This window comes from Diabrotica undecimpunctata, chromosome 6, assembly GCF_040954645.1.
Source record: "Diabrotica undecimpunctata isolate CICGRU chromosome 6, icDiaUnde3, whole genome shotgun sequence".
In the NCBI taxonomy this organism is placed as follows: Eukaryota; Metazoa; Arthropoda; class Insecta; order Coleoptera; family Chrysomelidae; genus Diabrotica; species Diabrotica undecimpunctata.
In genome coordinates this window covers 26,067,200-26,088,181 of record NC_092808.1, presented here as the reverse complement: position 1 = coordinate 26,088,181, position 20,982 = coordinate 26,067,200, and the positions used below count along the sequence as shown (strand labels likewise).

At 35.5% G+C, this 20,982-nt stretch overlaps 1 protein-coding gene across 2 annotated transcripts in view; it reads left to right on the top strand.

Annotated features, from left to right (window-relative positions):
- fry (microtubule binding protein furry) overlaps positions 1-20,982 on the top strand; it is a 192,596-nt gene that overhangs the window by 18,717 nt on the left and 152,897 nt on the right. For both annotated transcript variants that reach the window (XM_072534500.1, XM_072534498.1), the window contains exons 6-13: positions 3,420-3,765; positions 8,092-8,326; positions 9,004-9,604; positions 10,291-10,616; positions 13,799-14,126; positions 14,819-15,061; positions 16,013-16,189; positions 19,246-19,416. In XM_072534500.1, coding sequence (XP_072390601.1) covers positions 3,420-3,765; positions 8,092-8,326; positions 9,004-9,604; positions 10,291-10,616; positions 13,799-14,126; positions 14,819-15,061; positions 16,013-16,189; positions 19,246-19,416 — 2,427 coding nt within the window. The remainder of the gene's footprint in view (positions 1-3,419; positions 3,766-8,091; positions 8,327-9,003; positions 9,605-10,290; positions 10,617-13,798; positions 14,127-14,818; positions 15,062-16,012; positions 16,190-19,245; positions 19,417-20,982) is intronic.

Sequence of the window (20,982 nt, the reverse complement as noted above, 5' to 3'; positions counted from 1 at the left end):
CAGTGCTCACATACGGATCGGAAACATGTGCAATGACGACCCGAGATGAAGAGTTACTGCGAGTCTTTGAACGAAAAGTATTGAGGACCATATATGGCGGAGTAATTGAACTCTATAGACTTTTTGGTGGTGCAGATATTGTGAAGACCATCAAAATAAACCGCCTAACGTGGGTGGGCCACGTTATGCGGATGGATGAGAGTGATCCCACTAAAATAACTATGCTAAACAGGCCGGTCGGAAGAAGAAGAAGGGGGCGACCTAAACTCAGATATCTGGACGATGTACAGGAAGATCTGAGGGAGATCGGAGTGAGGGGCTGGAGAAGATAGACACTCGATAGGGAAGGATGGAAGAATGTTTTGAAGCAGGCCAAGGCTCACGAAGGGCTGTAGCGCCAACTGATGATGAACCGTGGGACATTCCTAACGTAACATTGGGCGACCGTGACAGGATTTATATACGGGTGTGCTTAAATGTTAGTTATTTTCGCTTATTTTAGTGCAAACTGTTTTCCGGCGAATAATCTTGTTTTTGACCTGAGGCTAGGCCAAAGTTAACCTTTTTAAGCGAAAATGGAATTAGATAAAAAACGCAGAACGGTGCTTCGTAGTGCATTTACGAAAGTTGCTACTGTTTTGGACAGTTTGTTAGCTGAACCGGTGGACACTCGACCCTGGCAGAAAATTAGCGTACAGGGGGAACTTTTACAAGTAAAGTACAATGAGCTTTTGTTCAGTGCAAAGTGCGGTACTCGAAAGTATATTGGAAGAAGCTTCCGAAGAAGAGGTAATCAGCGAGATGGAAGCAAAGTATATTTACAGTGCAAGGTACTTTGAACTGAAGTACAAATATGATGACAAACTAGGTCCAGTAAGTTCAGAGTCATCAAATGTAAAAGGTAAGCGCAAATTTAAATTACCTCCAATCGAGTTCAAGAAATTTAATGGAGACTTGAAAGATTGGCTTCCTTTTTGGTCACAGTTCAAAGTAGTGCATGACGATCCATCAATTGATTTGACTAATAAGATAGCTTATTTGGGACAAGCCACTGTAGGTGCTAGTAAGGCGAGACGCTTAGTGGAGAGTTTTTCTGCAGTAGCCGGCAATTACTCAAAAATTATTCAGAGTTTACAGTCTAGGTTTGGCAGAGAGGATCTCCAGACTGAAGTTTACGTTAGAGAGCTCTTAAAGTTAATTTTGCGTCGAGTTTCTAGTAGTTCTTGTAATATTTCTGCTCTTTATGATATGATTGAAAGTCAACTTCGTTCACTTGAGACCTTAGGCATAACTGCTGACAAGTATGTGGCGATATTGTATCCTCTTATTGAGTTATGTTTGCCAGAAGATATGGTTCGACTATGGCATAGATCTGCACAGTTTTTAAATCCTTATGTTTCCGTGTACATGGAAAATATCGGAGAAACTGTAGAAGTTACAACTTTAGAAACAAGATTCAGTGGGCTAATGAGCTTTTTATCGAGAGAAGTTCAAAATGAACAAACAATTGATTTAGCAACGGAAGGTTTTGGTTTACCGATTGAAAATAAATATAAATTCAATAGCCTCGTTGCCAAGAAAAATGTAAAATTACCTAAGGAAGGAACTGATCAGCCCTTAGCGACCGCTGCGGGGTTAGTAAATTATGAGGTGTATATTTTGTGAAGGGCAGCATGACAGTACAAATTGTTTTAAAGCACAAAAATTTACTATGGTCGAACAGAAACGTCGAACATTGTCTGTGGGGAATTAACAAACAAATTTACTAATACGAATTAATAGTAATTAAATTAACACGAACTATTCCCTCGATAGCTCTGACGAGATGAATGAACTTTTACTCATAGGTGCAAATAATTATCAAAATTTAAATGGTTGCAATAAACAATCAAAAAACAATTTAAAGGTTGAGGTAAAACTAGGTGAAGAATTTACCGCTAATTACCATGATTCAAACAACGAACAAAACGAATTCAATATGAATGCATCGATGCACTAGCGGGTGCGTCTGTTCTTTTCAACGACTTACGCTCTTGTGGTGACGGGACGCATTCCACGAGCCCGATGGCGGTACTTATAGGGATCGTAGGAATACAGGGATTACAAATGTTTTGATTAGTTCACACAACCATATTTGAATTTAAACATTGTCAGAAAAGAAAGCCTGTTTTCCATGTCTGAAAGTAGGATATTCTTCTAAAAAGTGTAAAGAACGTTTGAACTGTATATTATGTTGTAAATCGTATGCTGTTTTGATGCGCCCTAATTTGCCTGTTAATAAAATTGATACATCGACCTCAAGTAGTACCCGTTCGGAAGAAAATATAACTGAGGATCAGACGCTTGCTAATTTGAATAAAACATAGGTTTTTTTACAAACTCTACGTAAACATAAGAAGTGCACATGGTAATAAACAAGTAAGGGTTTTTCTGCTAAGGGAACGAAAAAGATTGTACATCCATTATTTGGCGGTAGAAGCACTTCTGAACAACGACATAAATTGTACAACGTAACTGCGTGTGAAGGAACCTACGCTTGTTCATTTGATGCCTTAGATCAACCAAAAATTTGTGCAGATGTCTCTTCTATTTATGACGGCCCTTGGATTGAGGAACTCAGTGACATGAATATTTCACTCAGCGATGTCGGAAAGACAGCACCAATTAAGATTTTGTTTTGAGCTTATATTGTAGGTAAATTGTATACAGGGAGGAAATATCAGTTACAGTGTGGTCTTGTAGCAGTTGAAACTTTGTTAGGTTGGACTCTTATGAACAAGGTGCCGGCAGTTGCTTCTAATTTTAGTACAAGTATGATTACATTTTCGTCGTTTGTTGATAATTCTTCTGTAGAGAAACTCTGGGAGCTTGATGTTATTGGGATAACCGACCCCGTAGAAAAATTGACAAGAGAGGTGGCGGCCAAAGAGGCTAAAAATTTTTTCTACGAGACTGTCCGATGTGACAGCGAAGGCAAGTATGAGGTTATGTTACCTTGGTTGAACAAACATCCGTTAATTTTAGATAATTTACTTGTCGCTAGGAGAAGGTTAGTCAGTCGAATTTGTACCACCGAAGCAAACTGTATTAAATAAAACTTTAGTCACATTTGTGTATTTTAATACAAAAGTAATTTTTTTGTAATAGAAATTTAATTTTGTATTTTTTCTAACCAGGAATCTCTGCCGAAAATTAACCGTGGGAAATCCCTAACGTAACAATTACCATCATAAGGCGTCCTTGTAAAAATTTACAGAGAGGTTATGGATGACATTTTAGGCACTTTTATCAATGAAAAATTAGTGTCCTTACAAGGACGCTCGTCTGATTGTAAAAAGACAATGTATATATAAAGTCCTTGTATTCAAATATATATTAGCCATGATAAATAGTTAGTTAAAATATTTTAACCTTTTTAGAATCCAGAACAGCCCAAATAGCGCTAACATCCACATGATATCCGACTTATACGCTGAAGTTATCGGAGTTCTCGCACAGTCTCGTTTTCTGTCAGTACGAACTCGTTTTATGGCAGAATTGAAAGAATTGCGTTCTAGAGAGTCCAATCCAAATACAACGCAAAGTATCATCAGTTTATTAATGGGTATGAAATTTTTTCGCGTAAAAATGGTACCCATAGAAGAATTCGAAGCTTCTTTCCAATTTATGCAAGAATGTGCCCAATACTTTTTAGAAGTAAAGGATAAAGATATTAAGCATGCATTGGCTGGTTTGTTTGTCGAAATTTTAGTTCCAGTTGCAGCAGTAAGTTAATTTCCATTTATAAGGAATAATATTTATTTTTGAACTTTAAAAAATTAAAGGCAAATATCGAGCACAATTTTAATAATCAAATCTTGTCCAAGTACTTTCACTTTCTACAGCATCATCAGGGGCATCTGAAATAAGCCAAGAATATGCTTTAGAAAGCGAAAGTACTTGGGCAAGATTTGATTATTAAAATTGTGCTCGATATTTGCCTTTAATTTTTCAAAGTTCATTTATTTGAGCATTCAACCTTATATCAATAATATTTATTTGTTTAATATTCTATTTATAAGGAATTAGGCTTTTGTAGTTCATGAGCGAACTAGTTCAAAGAACCGGCTCCGGCGAATGACCTAAATGAACTAGTTCGTCAGAGCTAACTCCAGAGTTGCCAGATTGGAGTATTACCCCCATTTTTGGGGTAATTTGAAAGTGTCTGGGCGAATTTTTGTAAGCTGAAATGGCTGGGGGATTTTTTGGGGGAAAATTGTGGAAGATTTTAGGGTGTGATGGTCAATTAAATTTGCGAATGTACATATAACTGCATATTAGTCTGTTCTCATATAATCGAAGATGATGGGATCTATAAATTATTTCAGCGCCCTGTGTTGATATTTTTTTTGTTCCTATACCACGTTGAAGCCTATGAAAGATCGAGCAGCTCCGTATGGATGTCGTATTTTGGGCTGTGTTAGGGAAATTTCAACTCTTAAGGTCGATGTTATGGAATTTTTAAATATTAGTGACATCACATCAGTTTTTATAAATCGTGAAGTAACATTGTTGTCATTGTTTTAGTATGAAAAATTATTCTAATTCATTGCTTTGGTATAAATAGTATAAAAAATTATAGCATAGTGTGTTCCAGTCTACATTCTTGTCAAATTTATAAATTATGTGACAAAATTTTAAGTTTGGGGGATTTGAGCTTAAATTTGGGGAAATTTTAGTTTCTAAGTGGGGGATTTAGAAAATCGCATCTGGCAACTTACACCGAGCAGTCGTTCATCGTTCAGTAGCGGTTCAGTTTGAGTCTTACGAATCGATATGCGACGAACGATAAACGTGAGCGGCGGAGCTAGAGGGGGTGGGAAGAGAGCGTGATTTAACTAAAGAACGACGTAGATCATTTTCGATGACTGGTGAGCGGGTGAATGGTGAATCTACGCTGCGAAATTATATATTTTATGTTGAGCTTTAAAACAAAAACAATAAATTTTGTAATAAAATATTTTTAAAATTAATTTAAATTAAAATCGGCATTATCGACAAATAAACTTTTTATGTGCAAACTATAAAACAATATTACGTTTTGCGCATATGTAAATCTCTCCTGTAACTGTTTGTTAATGAACTAGTGAACTAAAAGAGCGACCTAGTTCTTCTAAATCTAAACTAAACTGAGCGCTCTTTATGATGAACTATTATACCCAACACTATAAGGAATCATAAATGTAATTAAATAACAGTAGTTATTGGAAAAGTAGAGTTACAGTTATTAGATTATTAGGCTTGTCAACCTGAGTATACTTTTCCGAAGGTTTTTAGTGTAGTGAATACGAATCTTGTCTCCAAATTGCCGAATTGTCTCTGCTTTCTGATATATCCTAACCTAAAAATAGCAGTTTTTGGTATAGATGTATAATACAAATAGACTGAGCACATAGACTGTGACTGCAATACAGTCACGTTCGTCCAGTGCGACAGAGAAAACTGACGCACAGCAGTCCCTGCATCGCTTTCTAATTTGCCAGGTTTATCGACCACGTGACCTAAATAACCAATGAGAAGGTCACGTGGTCGATAAACTCGACCCATCAGAAAGAGATGTAGGGACTGCTTTGCGTCATTTTTTTCTGTCGCACTGGGAGAACGAGACTTTATTGCAACAGTCAGTCTATTTGTATTATATGTCTATGGTTTTTGGCTATTTTAGAGGTTATGGAGAGCCATTATTTTTTTCTATTCTAAAATAATACGCCTAACACCTGAAAGTATAAGTCTTTTTCGTTCAATTGTGTATGAAATTTCCGAAGTGGAAATTGAAACGTCAATAAATGTATTTTAACCTTTAATTGTGGCTTATTCCCATTTAAATATTAATTAATTTAAAATGCCACAAGAAAATAGCTTCAGAACAATTGTGTATGGGCAAATAATAACGATGGGTATAAATTTAGGTTTACATTTTTTATATAAAGTTTATCTCGCTTTAACTTAAACGTCATTGGAGTGTCTTACGTCTGTTCAATTGAAACGTCATTTCTCTTAAGTGACCAGCAGTAATCTGCCATCATTCGTACATCCCAACGACCTCCAAAATGACGCTTGTTCTCTTGAAATCTTGGTGAAATCGCTTTTAATATCTCTACATTTTCTGGGAAATAATTTAAATTAGAAAATAGAAAGTCCAATTTCAAGCTTTTCAATTTCAAGCTTTTCAATTTCAAGCTTTTCGATTTCAAGCATCAAGCAGCCTAATTTTTTATTTTTTTTAGCATTGTTGATACGATTCGTTTGTGATCTGTATCTCGATGATTTCCTAGAAAATTGTGGACCATTTGTTTAAAACTAACCCATGCTTCTTTTTCTGTAAGTATCATAGTTTTCTCAAAATTATCATCTTTCATTAGCTTCCAAATGCCAGGGTCTAGTTAGGTGAGTTTTCTGCTTGTGGATTAAAAGTTATGGTTTCTAGGTGTTGGTTGGGTTTGGGGTGTGTAGGTTTGAGATTTTTGGAGTAAAGTTTTATAAGTTTTGGGATTTCTGAATTAAGCTTCTCCATTATATTATACAGTCATATGGTTTGTAGGTTTTTTAATAAAAAGAAACTTTAAAATGCGATATTTCAGCGAAAAAAGAAGATATCTGAGTAAACAGAGACATACTTTAAGATGATTATAACAGTTTTTGGTAGAAAAATCATATTATGATGCTACGTAACCTCAAAAATGGACAAAACCCGTTATTTTGCACTTTTAGGTTAGGTTATCTCAGAAACCAGGGCTAGTTTAACAATTTGGAGCTCAGAGTCGGATTCAGAGCACAAAAAAAACCTTCTGGAAAGTGTGAAAAGTGTATTTTGATCTCTGGGTCCAAATGTTGAAGAAATTTTGTCGGTCTGTTTAATTGAAACAATACAGGTGTCATTGTTTTTATGCATGTGAATAAATTTAAAAATGTTCGGGCACCATAAAGTACGGGGGCGGTCCGTTAAGTACTTAGCTTACAAAAGAAAAATCAAAATTCAATCAAAACCATTTCTTTTACACGATATACATAAACCAGCGATGCTCCAACTTCTTTGGCCCGTCTGAAAAATACTTTATCTCGAAGTCTGCAAAGGGTGCCTCAGGGGCGACGATGATGAAAAAGAACTCGCATGGGGCCAAATCTGGGAAATACAGTGGATGTGGCAGCAGTTTGTAGCTGATGTTGACCAATTTGGCCGTGGTGACGGCGCAGGTGTGAGCCAGTGCGTTATCATGGTGGAAGAGCATTGTTTTTCTTCGCCAAATGGGGCTGGTTTTTCTGCAATGCGCCGTCGAATTGGTCCAATAATTCGGTATAGTAGAACTGTATGAAGCTCGAGGTGAAGTCTACTGTTTGAACTGTTCCTTGGTGTCTGGTGTGTATCAGTGGATCCATGTTTCGTCGAAGGACACGGAACCACATAGAAACTCCTTCGGATTGCGCTTAAACAGCTTGAAACACTGCTCTGAAGTAGTTTTACGGTTGCGCTTGTTGTTCAAGTGAGCAAACGTGTCAGCTCTCGCCTCGACAGCTTTCTTATGCCCAAAATTTCATGCTGGATATGAGCCACGAGGTCTCTTCGTGGTAGCCGTTTTCGAGGCACCTGTGCACGGTTCATCAAAAACCGACGTGTTACCACTTTAAAAGTCAACTCAATTTTTGACAGTCGCCATCGTAGGAGAAAAGTCACCGTACACAACATCCAGCAATTCCTGCGCGATTTTCCTTCCAAAACAAGAATAGAATCAATGCCGATATTACTGTTTTTTCATTTTTCTAAAATCGGTACACACGTCCGCTTCCACACGCGTCAAAATAATTTTTAAAAATTTTTGAAACTACATGTTGCTCATAGACAGAACCATTATTATGAAATGGTCAAGTGAGCTCCGTATATCGGTGTCCACTTGACCACGGAGCTCACTTGAACCTGAATTTTAACATGGGTGGAGTCCACTTTATGCTGTAAAGTGGTATATATATATATATATATATATATATATATATATATATATATTTAAACGCGTTTTTGCTCTACCAATTATATAATAAATGCAATTTTGATTTTAGGCAGTTAAAAATGAAGTCAACGTTCCATGTTTAAAGAATTTCGTAGAAATGCTCTACTCTCAAACTTTAGACGCCAGTACAAAATCTAAACATCGTTTGGCCTTATTTCCTCTGGTAACTTGTTTATTATGCGTCAGTCAGAAACCTTTCTTTCTACAGAACTGGCATTGTTTTTTGGCGATGTGCTTATCACATCTGAAAAACAGAGATCCGAAAATGTGTCGAGTTGCATTAGGTAAGATTAAACTTAAATAATATTAAATGAAGTTTATTACATTTTAAAATAGTTTTAATTTTTTTCTGTTGTAAGGGTTTTTATAAAATAATATACCGATTTACAAAGTTTATTAAGGCCGCTACAACCGGCTAAAATGTCATCTAATGTCTCCACTATATGTTTTAATAGATCATCATCTACATTTCTCTCTCACCCTTACGTTCCATCTCTCACTATACTCCTTAAAACACTGCAGCTATCATCTTTTCCTCAAGTTCTTCCTCATTTAGCACGCATCGTTCCTCTATATTCTAACAAAAGCCAACTAAATACCGTATTCTTTCCTTACTGTATCTCCCCTTTTGAGTTATAGTTTTCATTCGTAGTTTATTCTACTTTTATATCAGGATCTTTATTGGGAATCACAATGGTTTCTGTTTTCATTCGTCCAATAAATATTAAATAGAAAATAAGCAACATCAGCACACTTTGACACCGAAGGCGGCAACGAACGACCTTGACAAGTCCTACAGAGTCCTCATGTTGTGACCTCTTTCTTCGTCAACCATTTTACATTCAATTCTGAATGTAAGTCTCCCCCATTTGTTTCCACTTTCAGTGTTTTCAATTTTACAATTGTAATTCCCCATTATTATTAATCAAATAAAATTTAATCAATTAGAAATTTATTTCAGAGTCTCTGTATCGTCTTCTGTGGGTGTACATGATTAGAATAAAATGCGAAAGTAATCAAGCTACACAATCTCGCCTCCAGAGCATCGTCAACTCACTCTTTCCAAAAGGCTCTAAAGGTGTTGTACCGAGAGACACCCCGTTAAACATTTTCGTGAAGATCATCCAGTTCATAGCTCAAGAACGTCTGGATTTTGCCATGCGAGAAATTGTTTTTGATCTTTTGTCAGTAGCTCGGCCATTTAAAGTCATTTTAACGCCCGAACGTATGAGTATAGGCTTGAGAGCCTTTTTGGTAGTTGCTGATAGTCTGCAACAAAAGGAAGGAGATCCACCGATGCCGAGATCTGTAGGAGTTCTACCCAGTGGCAATACTTTACGAGTAAGGAAAACATTTTTAAATAAAATGTTGACCGAGGACACGGCTAGAAGCATAGGAATGAATGCATACTTTACTCACGTTAGAAGAGTTTTTGTTGATATTTTAAGGGCACTGGATACGCAATATGGTCGACCTTTGATGATGACCAATACTCAGAATGTTAATAAAGAACCCGATGAGATGATAACTGGAGAAAGAAAGCCTAGAATTGAGCTATTCAGGTAACTTTTTTTTACTTTTTGTCAAAAATAAATATCTTTTAGCAAAAATAAATGTAACTAAGAATATAATACATTATTCTTCGACATTGAAATTTACATCTTGGTGGGTGTTAATCGATAATACAGAGCTATCAAGTCGGTCAGTCATTTCCAGAGTCCGCTTTTTTCTTAATAGATTAATCTGACATTTTCGTGATTTGGAATTATTTAGGTACATTATTTTACTTTTCGTTTTCCCTAGGTCTTATTTGTTTATGTTTATTACACTATTTTAACGGTTTTCCATTGGTAAAATGAAATGGTAGAATTTCAAAGACGATTTCCAGAACGTCCAGTTCCGAATAATCAAACTTTTGGATCAGTAATTAACTATTTAACAGAAAATGTGTGTGTGTGTGTGTGTGTGTGTGTGTGTGTTTTTATCTTAATTTCATTGTATTTACTGTTAAAAATAATGGTAAACTTATTGTAGCATATTAGGGTTCAGCTTAAACATATTGTTAAGATTATTTAATGTCTAATTTCTGATCGATCTCCCGATAACCCACCATTATATCACTCATGCAGTTCTCACCAAACCAGCTCATTATATGTACTTTTTAGCCTGACAACCGTTATAAATGTACTTTAATAATAAATTTCATAATGTCCAAAAAATGTAGATTTGCTATTTGTTTATTTTTTAGGACATGTGTAGCTGCAGTTCCAAGACTAATCCCTGACGGAATGACCGCTGGGGAACTAGTGGACTTACTCAGTAGACTTACCGTTCATATGGACGAGGAATTAAGAGGCTTATCGTATTGTAGTTTACAAAGTTTAGTTGTAGATTTTCCCGATTGGCGGCAAGACGTTTTGTGGGGTTTGACGCAGTTTGTAGCTAAAGAAGTGTTAGATACTTTTCCCCAACTTATGGATCATGGGTTAAAGATGATTTTGACTTTATTGGGTGCTTGGAAAGCGGCCATTTCTGGAACGAATGTTAGCACTTTTACTTCTTCAACGCTTAGAGGTATATGCTTTTATTTTTTTTAATATACGAATATAAAAATATAAATTACATATGAAACTGATAAAATAATCGAAAAAATTCATAGAAGAACTCAATCATTCATAATTAGAAAATGGGACATATTTATTGATTTTTTTCTTCTGCTTACAATTTTAATAGATCATTCTGGTTCTTTTCTGTCTTCATATTAGTGAAATTACTTATTTTTCTTTGATTCCTTATTCCGTTGAAAAGAAAATATTTTGAGAAATATGCCACTTGACCATCACACAAGAAACATTGAGAGAAATAAAAGAACAACACCTAAAGAAAGATACAGAGAAACGGAAATCGTGGATGACCGATGAAATACTTAAACTTATGGATCAGAAAAAAAAACAAAGAAAATTTTCAAGAATATAAGAGAATACATACCATCGTCAGAACAAAGGTAAGAGAAGCCAAAGAGAAACAATAAACAGAACAATGTTAAGAAATAGAGGAGTATCAGAGTCGATATGATAACTTCAATGTCCATCGAAAGGTGAAGGAAATAGCTGGAAAGTTCCGAAAACGCAACAGCGAAAAAATAACAGATGATCAAAGCAGTCTTGCCATAACCAAAGAAGATAAAAAGAAAGTATGGGGAGAATACTTGAAGAAACTTTTCCGCGACCTTAGAACAATACCAGAACCCACGATTGAAGAAAATTCAGGTACCGAAATCCTATCAGAAGAAATAACGGCCACCATCAAACAAATGAAGGATGGAAAGGCACCGGGACTTGATGAAATTCCTGCAGAACTGCTGTAGTTATTAGATGCAGGACAATTAAAAATAACAACTGAAATATTTAATGAAATGTATAAGGCAGAAAAAATACCAGTAGAGTGGTTCAAATCGGAGTTCGTACCATTGCCCAAAAAACCAGGAACAAAAGTAGGACCACAATCCTAATGAGCTTCTGCTGAAGCTGTTTTTAAAAGTCATCAGGCTAGAGGACAGAAAACAATTTATTTAAATGTTTAGTTCTTCGCCACCAAAGCAGCCTTTCTATTGAGAAGACAAAAATCATTAAGTTTTCTCGTAGGACAGCTAGTACTATAAATCCTAAAATTACCATAAATGGTACTTGTCTACCAGCAGTAAAGAGTATACGGATTTTAGGACTAACATTCAACAATAAACTTACTTGGAAATGCCATTGAAAAGATCTCAAAACTAAGTGCATGACAAATCTTAATATATTAAAAACTCTGTCCAATCATCATTGGGGTACAGACGAAGACTCCTTATTTCAGATTTATAGATGTCTTATTGGTTCTAAAATAGACTACTACAGTTTCATTTATATGTCAACTAGCCCATGAGATTTAAAATTTCTTAATTCTGTACACAACACTGCACTTCGAATCTGCCTTGGAGCCTTCAGGTCGAGCCCCGCAGAGAGTTTATACAGCTAATGAACGTTCCCTCTATCTACATCGCGGCAACTCCTTTTAAAATATTCGTCTCGAATCTCAGCTAATACCGAAAATCCAGCTTATAAATTACTAAGTAATGACCTTTTAAACTCTCCTATTAAACTTCAATCTATGTCGCAGTATCTCTCACCACATATGAATAACATCTATCTTTCAACCACAACTCCCAATATTAATTTCACCTAAACCTCCCTGGAATAAATTGAAAGCAGATTTTAATCTCTCTTTAACTAATTATCATAAGCATCAGACAAATCCACGGTTTCTGAGGCAAACCTTTAAAGAATTAATTGCTAACAACAGATTTGACCAAACTGTATACTCTTATATATACAGTTATACTGTATATAAAAAGTAGCAATATGTTCTTAGCGTCTATTTACTCTCTCAAAAGTACATCCTTTGGTTTAAGCTATTCAAAACTCTTTCGATAGTTTAACCTCACTGGGAGTATCCATCACCACGATCTTAATTCCGTCTCATGTAGGAATCCCTGGTAACGAACTAGCCGACCTCTTTGTACGAATAAGGAGTTCGCCGTAGCGAACTTTGCTGGTTCGATGGAAGATTCTTCTGAGGTACTCCTTAGCTACGAAGGACCAGTTGGGGAATCCAGCACCTGAAAGGTTGTTCCCTTGATAAGGGATAGGGGTAAACATTAGATTGGTAAAGCCTTGAATAAGATTTTTCAAATGTATCTTTATTAAAAGGAAAAACAAATAGCCTTTAGAACTCTAAAAAATAGCATGTATCAATGTAGAAATTATCAATATAAGTTTATTGCTTATAGATAACAGTAAATGTTTATGCGATATTCACACCGTTGTTGGATCGGAAAATCATTTATGCACTCGCGGCACGTTATGGCAACACCGCGACTTAAAACAATTGAAAAGTTGGAAGTATATATAAGTTTGTTACTTACAATAAGAACAGCAATAACAGCATCTAATTCTTTTTATCACTTTCACTTATGGCCAACAATACTGGCCACAAAACTAGATAATAGGGAAATAGTGTATTAAGAAATGGAATGGCTGGTCGCAAGCTCTTGCTTGTCCGACCTTTTCTTACGAAGGTTGCTTGGCGACTATATATTTTTAAAAAACTTGTTAGTTGTCTTTCTTGTTAATAGTTCAGGGCCGAGAATGGACTGGTTTGAAGGGACTAGTCCAAGTTTAGAAATAAGGGGAGTCTTTAAATAAAAATAAAAGTTTTTACAATATACAAATTTATGGTAAATTTGTACACTCTTTGCAAAACAAGCCGCATCTTCTAATATGGAGACTGAAAACATACAATTAAATACAGATTTACGGTCGTAGGTCGTAGAAAATAGAATATTTAGATTCAAAACCTACAAAATATTCTCAGCTCGCCAGATCAATTCCAAAACTTTATTAATTTTCTCTATGAAACCAGGCTTTACCAGGAAATTTAGAAGAAGAAACGTAGTTTAGAATTTGATAATTAATAATTGTACCAATATTTAATGTACTTGATGTATTTCTTTACCGATTGTAATGTTACTGTATATTCTTGTAACGTAATGTAATAAAATTGTACCTGTGTCAGTGACCTACGCTGTCGAGACACGTAAAGCTAAAAAAATACACGAATGATGCCATAATAAATCGTGTTATTGTTTCTCATCTAAATTCATTCTTATCTTTCACAACTATCCGTTTATACTTTTCACGACTGGTATTATGTTTTAGCCAAAGAATACAACGAATTGAAAGCAGGCCCACCAGATCCAAATCTAACCAAACGTACAGATATGAGTAAGTCGGAACCACTGGCATCCGTTCTTCATTTCGTGGAGGCCTTGGCTTTAGTAATGCTATGCACATATCGTTTAACGACCCGTCGTTTGTCGGTATTGATACTGAAAGAAGTGAAAAGCCTTTTGAAAGCCTTGAACTGTTCAGAACACCCGCCTGTAATCGATATTATGGATCAATACTGTCCGCAAGTTATTGAAAAGTGTCTTCTATTGCTACCGCCAGCAGAAAAAACAGCAATCCAAGCCGTGAGTTTAGTTGGGTAAGTCAAATAGTTTAAATTTTATGTTTTAAGAGGATTATAAAGTCCACAAGGAAACTAAGTTTCTGTAGCTGCCTGTATACCATGTATTACAAAAATTTATTTAAAATCCTTTATAACACGTATATAATTAAAACACCCTATCGGGCTACATCACAAAACGTTTTTGGAATTAATATTCCATCATCAGTGTTATCTAGATGTTCATGTTTTGAGCCCCCAAATACTTGGGTAAAAACCCGTTAAATGTTGTTAACAAGTTACATTCTTCTTCTTCTTCAACCTGTATTCGTCCACTGTTGGATATAGGCCTCTTCTATTTGCTTCCATTGATTTCTACTCTTGGCAATTCTCATCCACTGCTTGCCCGCGACTTGTTTGATATCATCTGCCCACCTTTTTTCTCTTCTTCTCTTCTCTTCTTCTTCTTAACAAGAAGTAACAAGTTACATTATTTGATCTTATATACTAGGATGTTTAAGTTAAAACAGGAATAGATAACATGGCAAAATAAGACTCCACTGGAAGTTGCTAGTCCTGAGACAAAGTGTCTACGAGGACTTGTTGATAGCAACTCAGTTTATTATAGATAATATTGTACTGTATATCGGTAGTGAAATTCGTTAAATTTGTCTGTGTTTTGTGCGTTTATGAAAAATAAAGATATTCATGTTTATGTTTTTATATTTTAGCTCTGTAGACCTCCAATGGCTGGCAGACAGAAGCTCGTCTGTATGGACCGCTGGATTATTTGAAGACGGTTCCATCAAGAATGCTGCAAATTATACTTTTTCTATTGTAGACCCGTGGAGTGTGTGTTACTTCGGTTTTTTGGAGAGAGATAGACTATTGAGCTTATGTACCTTAATGACTATGCATTCGTGGCCTATTGTTTTTACGAGACTGAACGCTCTTTACTCAGTAGTGGATCCCACGTAAGTATTTACTACTCTCGTTTATTAAAGTTTTAGTTTATTAGTTTTAATTTTTACAAAAACTTACAGATGAAGCAGTTTTGTTTTGCATTTTTTTGCATTTATTATCTATGTTTACTTAATTCTCTTATATGTAAGAGAAACCTGGACACTCAAAGTAAACACTTTAAGATACTTTTAAATGTGGAGTTAAAGAAGACTCTTGAAAATATAATAGACGGATCATGTAAATAATGAGGAAAGGTATTATAAGAAGGATGTCTGTCTACCATAAATAGCACGTTCAATATTAAAAATAAATTTATTGCATTATTCTTGGTATACCTGAGTATCTTGGAGATAGTAGAGAATGCTGATATAGCTACTGCAATAAAATTCCTTTAAGTTCTAACAAATTCCACTTTTCTGTCTTCGTCGGGACCTCTAGATGTAACTAACAATACTAGTTAAAGACGAGTTTCCGACGCCTGAAAACACATGTTAAGAGAAAATACCCCAACAGAAAAATCACGCAAACCTAGAGGTACATGGATAGTTCTACCATATCTCCCGTATCCAGCTACAGATTCGCACTCTAATTTTGACTGATAGATGTTATGGTATAGTGAAATTTCTAGAAAGAATCTTCCATGGTATATTTCGATGTCACTTAGGCAGGCAGATATTTAGATCAAATGTATTATAATTGTAAAATTTTAATATAATAGGAATTCGTCAGGTCAAGCTGTGAAAATACGCGTTATATTCTATTGGTTGTGTTGCTCTAATACTCCTGTAGATAGAAAAATAGCATACATTTTTTATCAAGAAGCAGTTTTGGTCAAATCGAGCGTTTAACTTTATCTATGGAGTCATCTGCAGAATTTGCTTTTGTTGGGAGACTTCAGTTGTTTTTGATGATTTCTGGCCATATGTTTTACTGTTTTCTAATCATAAACATTTTTTTTTCAGACCATTGAACGATAATAGAGCTTCTTTATTGAGAAGTGCTACCGCTGTGAAAAAACCACCCACTGAAAGAGATGCCTATATGCATTTGTGGAAAAACTACATTACATTTGCTTTTAGGGTGGTTCCTCTTATTGCAAATCCTATTGTCAGATGTGCTAGTCCCGATCTAAGTTTAAGGTAAGTTACAAACAATTGCTTTTGCAATTTTACAAACTTTTGCTAAAATATATTGTAAAGTTTATTTAATTTGCAGAGTTCCATATATACCTAACCTAGTCCTGCCATAAATAATGATACAAGGTATTTAAATAAAAAATTTTAACAACTGGTTTGATTTAAAAAAAAATTATACACTTTATTACTAATATACAAGCTACAAAAAATTAATTAAAATGGCCACGATTTGCCTGAATACAGCACCGAAGTCTGTTAGGCGATTCATCGATCACTGTAGGGATGACATCTTAAAGAAAATTGACCACAGTTTCTACCAGCGTCTACTTCAATGACTCTACATTAAGCTGTCGTATTTTAGAGGCCATATCCTCTAAAACTGACCCTAATTTGTAGCCGAGTCGATTAAGTTCTGGGCTGGCTGGCGCCCATTCGTTCTTCTTCTTCTTCTGGTTCCTATCCGTTTCGGATGTTGGAAATCATATTGGCAATCATGACCTTGCTCGCTGCGGCTCGAAACAGCTCCGTTGAGGTTTTCTTAAACCATGTTCTTAAATTCCGCAGCCATGATATTCTCCCTCTACCGGGTCCTCGCTTACCTTTGACTTTACCTTGCAATATAGACTGCAGCAGGGAGTAACGGTGCTTATTTCTCATAACGTGTCCCAGATATTGCAATTTTATGCGTTTGATCGTAAACACAATCTCTGGTTCCTTCTTCATTTTTTCTAGAACTTCCTTGTTCGTGATACTGCTAATAAATTCAGGTACATGATGATCAAGCCACTGTTGAGTAGTTTTGACCTTCTGCGCAGTTACAGAGTCCTGATGAAATATTCATGATCTGTTTTAAAACATAGTGTGGTTTAGGGGCCCCTCTAAATTTGTTAAAATGTCCCGTTGATAATTTCTGGTCGCAATTTTAACGCCCTTTTTAACAAAAATGTAAAGAAGTGACGCCATCATAATACACTCCCCACCAAACCATCACTGAGGCGGGATAATGACCTCGTTTGATCCTTGGCTGTAGATTGCGGACTTCCTTGGATGATCGCGCATAAACTCTATCAATCTCTATCAAAAAAGAATATCGGAGAAGATCGCTGAGAATAAAATATTAGAAAACGATAACATCGAGGAAAGCTGGGAAAAAACTCAAAAATAACATAATTAACGCAGCAACAGAATCACTTGGAGAGAGGAAAGTAACGAACACTAACATATCAAAAAAGAAAACACCATGGTTTAGAGAAGAATTGAAAACAAAATATGAAGAAAAGAAGAAAGCATTTTTACAATACAGAACACAACAGGCATATAACCACTATAAACGAATCGGAAATGAAACGAATACTTTAGTTAGACAAATAAAAAGGGAACATTGGCAGAGCTTCTCAAAACAGATGGAACATGACTTTTACGGAACACAGAAAGAAATATGGAGAATGATCCGAGGACAAAGAAAAGAGATGAACGAACTAATAAAAACGAAACACATTCAGAAGGAAACATGGGTAAATTAATTTCGATCCCCATTTGCTAAAGGTGACGATAATGAACCACAAACACCAGAGGTGACGACAAACGAAGAAATAAATATTGAGGAGGAAGAGGTAAAGGAAGGAAAATAGAAAATAACCAGGAGAGGGCAGAATATCGAACTCCTAAAGTACGGAGGATCCGATCTGATCAAACAACTATTAAAACTAATCCAAAAAATAATAGAACAAAACAGAATTACTCAAGAATGGAGATCAAGCATCCTAACACCTCTCTTCAAAAAGGGAGACAAATCGGACCCTGAAAATTACAGAGGAATGAATTTATTAAACACAACACTAAAATTAACAACCAAAGTGATAGCAAATAAACTGATTGAAATTATAACACTAACAGAAGAAGAACAAGATTTTAGGTCGGGAAGATCATGCACCGACACTATATTTATAATAAGGCAAGTGAAAGAGAAATCATTAGAATACAACAAACCGGCATATCTATGTTTCGTGGACCTTAAGAAGGGATTTGACCGGGTTAAATTAAGGGACGTTATACACCGCGCTAGAGATACCTCGAGGAATAATCAAAACGATCGAAAATATCTACCAAAACAACATAATAAAAGTAAAAGTAGAAGAAGAACTAACCGACCCTATTGAACCTTGATAGAATAATAAAAAAATGAAGAACTAAAAAAGGATACCAAATGGGAGAAAAACAACTTTAAATAATCTTCTATACAGTCGATGCAAATGTTCCTAAAATAGATCTATGCCAATTGCAATGTTCCACGGTTTTTTTGTCAGTCTTTATATTATAGAATCTTCTCATAAAACATGTGGCAATAATTGCGAATGAGTAACACAGAAAGAACTGATAGAATATCATGGTGCAATCAACCCTCACTTTCCTACAGATTTATTCTTTACCCACTGGAAAGTATTTATAATACACCACACCCTTCCACCCGAAAAAAAAAAACAGTAACCATGACTTTAGATTTCACGTTTTTTGGGCATCTGAGAGGTTCTTGATTACAATTGGGACGATGTATCTTTGTTTTCATGTCGTAGCTCTAAACCGACGTATCGTCTTGAATTAGGATGCTTTTCAAAAAGTTTTCATCGTCATTTCTTATTTCAAAAAGTTCCTGACAACCTGGAACTCGATGTTTTTTAGTTGCTACCTCTTAACTTACTTTAGATCCCCACATTACATGTTCAGTGGGTTAAAACGTTTTGACATGAAGCAAATGAAATGCTGCATTTCTTGATCATCTCATTGGATTGGTTAGACGAAAAGGCTGGACGAGACTTTACTCTTTTAATATAACATTGTTCAGTCGACGTTGATGCTCTTATTCACCTATTTAATTATTTAACAGAATTCTACAATACAACTTAAAAAAAAATAACAACAAAACTTAAAGCTACCAAATGAACTGTAATTGCATTGTATCTTTACCATCTTACAAAAATCCTGATACTTTCAGTCTTTATATTTTATACCAAAGAAAATCGAAAACGTCATTTGAACTCAATTGATTTTCTTTATTCCAGCTCTTCACCAGACAGTCTAAATACCGAAAAGAATGATAGCAAACTGCCGGCTACAAATATTTCACCAGTGTCATTGTACAAATTAGTCGTTCCTCATTTAAGGTGCGAAGTTACTGACATACGAGATGCAGCAGTATACGCTTTAGGGAATATTAATGGAAATGCGCTTAGGTAAGTATAACAATTTAATAAAAAAATCACTACAATTTTATTCTCAACATAAAAACATTTTGTTTATACTTAATAATCATGAAACATTACTAGTTTTATAGTTTTATGTATGAGCCCCTTAAAGCAAAAATGGTGTAACTCCATTTTCCATTAATTTTAGTTAAGGTCTAAATCGTATTCCGCAAAAGTATTTTATATTAGCACAAATGGTGTAAGTTATGTCATATAGTAACCATGTAGATAGGCAACACATTTTGTGTTGTCAGTGGAGTCACCTATCTGTTGACAGCCAAATTTAATTGTGTTTAGTGTTGTTAAGCTTCTTTTATCAACCGTTTTACCGTTTTTTCTTTAAAATTGACGTTGTTTGAAGTTACATATCTTTTCACTTGACTCCACACCATCTCAATCGGGTTCAGCTCGCAATGGTAAATCGGTAATTTTAAAATCTTAACTCCATATTTTTCCGTAATTGTTTTAATTTTGTACTTGTCGTATTCGTCTCTAAATGCGGCCTCAGTATCAAGTAATTCACTTTTTAGGTAATCTTCCTCGAAGAAAATGTTCTTTTCGATTAGCCGATCGTTGATTTGCATGTTGTTCGACAACTTTTTCGGGAAATGAAATTTTCGGGTGTGGTATGAAGCGTTATCAAAAACGACAACGTTTTCTTTGTCTTTCGGCAAGTTTGGAATTAACGTCTTCTCAAACCATTCTTCATATAGATCCCCGCCCATTTAGTCGTGGTAATTAGCGGTCCTCTTCTTGGCCAAGAAAGTTAATTCGGCCCATGCCACAAAACCAGTTTTGCTTCCAGCATGAAGAAAAACAAAATAAGGACCTTTGGTTTAGAGCTTTCAGTCCAGTAGACAGCCCTTTTATGAAGTCATCTCGTGGATCCTCCATCATTGTGTCCCTCCATTCCTTTTTGACTGAAGCACCGACGTTAATCCAAGACTCATCGATATAAACAAAGCTTACATTATCCTCCTTTGCCTATGTTTTTTTGCGTCTTCAGGATATGATATCTTTTCTTTCCATCATTATCGAATCTCTACCTCTTTTACCATATTCAAAACCCATGTCATTTAGTAGCCTACGAAATGTGGTTTTTGAAAAAGATGATAGGTCCTCATCATCCTTTATTCTATTCATTATGCTTTCGACCGTTGGTGGTATGTTTTCCAAAAAAAAAATTATGGACAATTTTCCTTATTCGACATTTTACTCCCTCATCGTAAGTATTCTCACGTGAATTGGACTGGAAACTGTTTTTCTTCCTTTTTTGTACTGGTTTCAGTTCGCCTTGCTGGGCCTCTTCGCGGATGTCATAAATTTTGCGAACACTTACACCGTACGTTTTCGAAACTTTTTCCACAGTAATAATCAAGCTGTCACCATTTTTTAAGTTCAGGTGATAGTTCAATACATTTAACAACATACGTTTTATTTGCACACAAAGAGTCATACACTGTTTGAAATTCACGACAAATACTGGCAACGGCTCCATGATGTAGGTACTTTCATCCGCTTGCGAAAATGAAATAGAACTGAGTTTTCATAGTT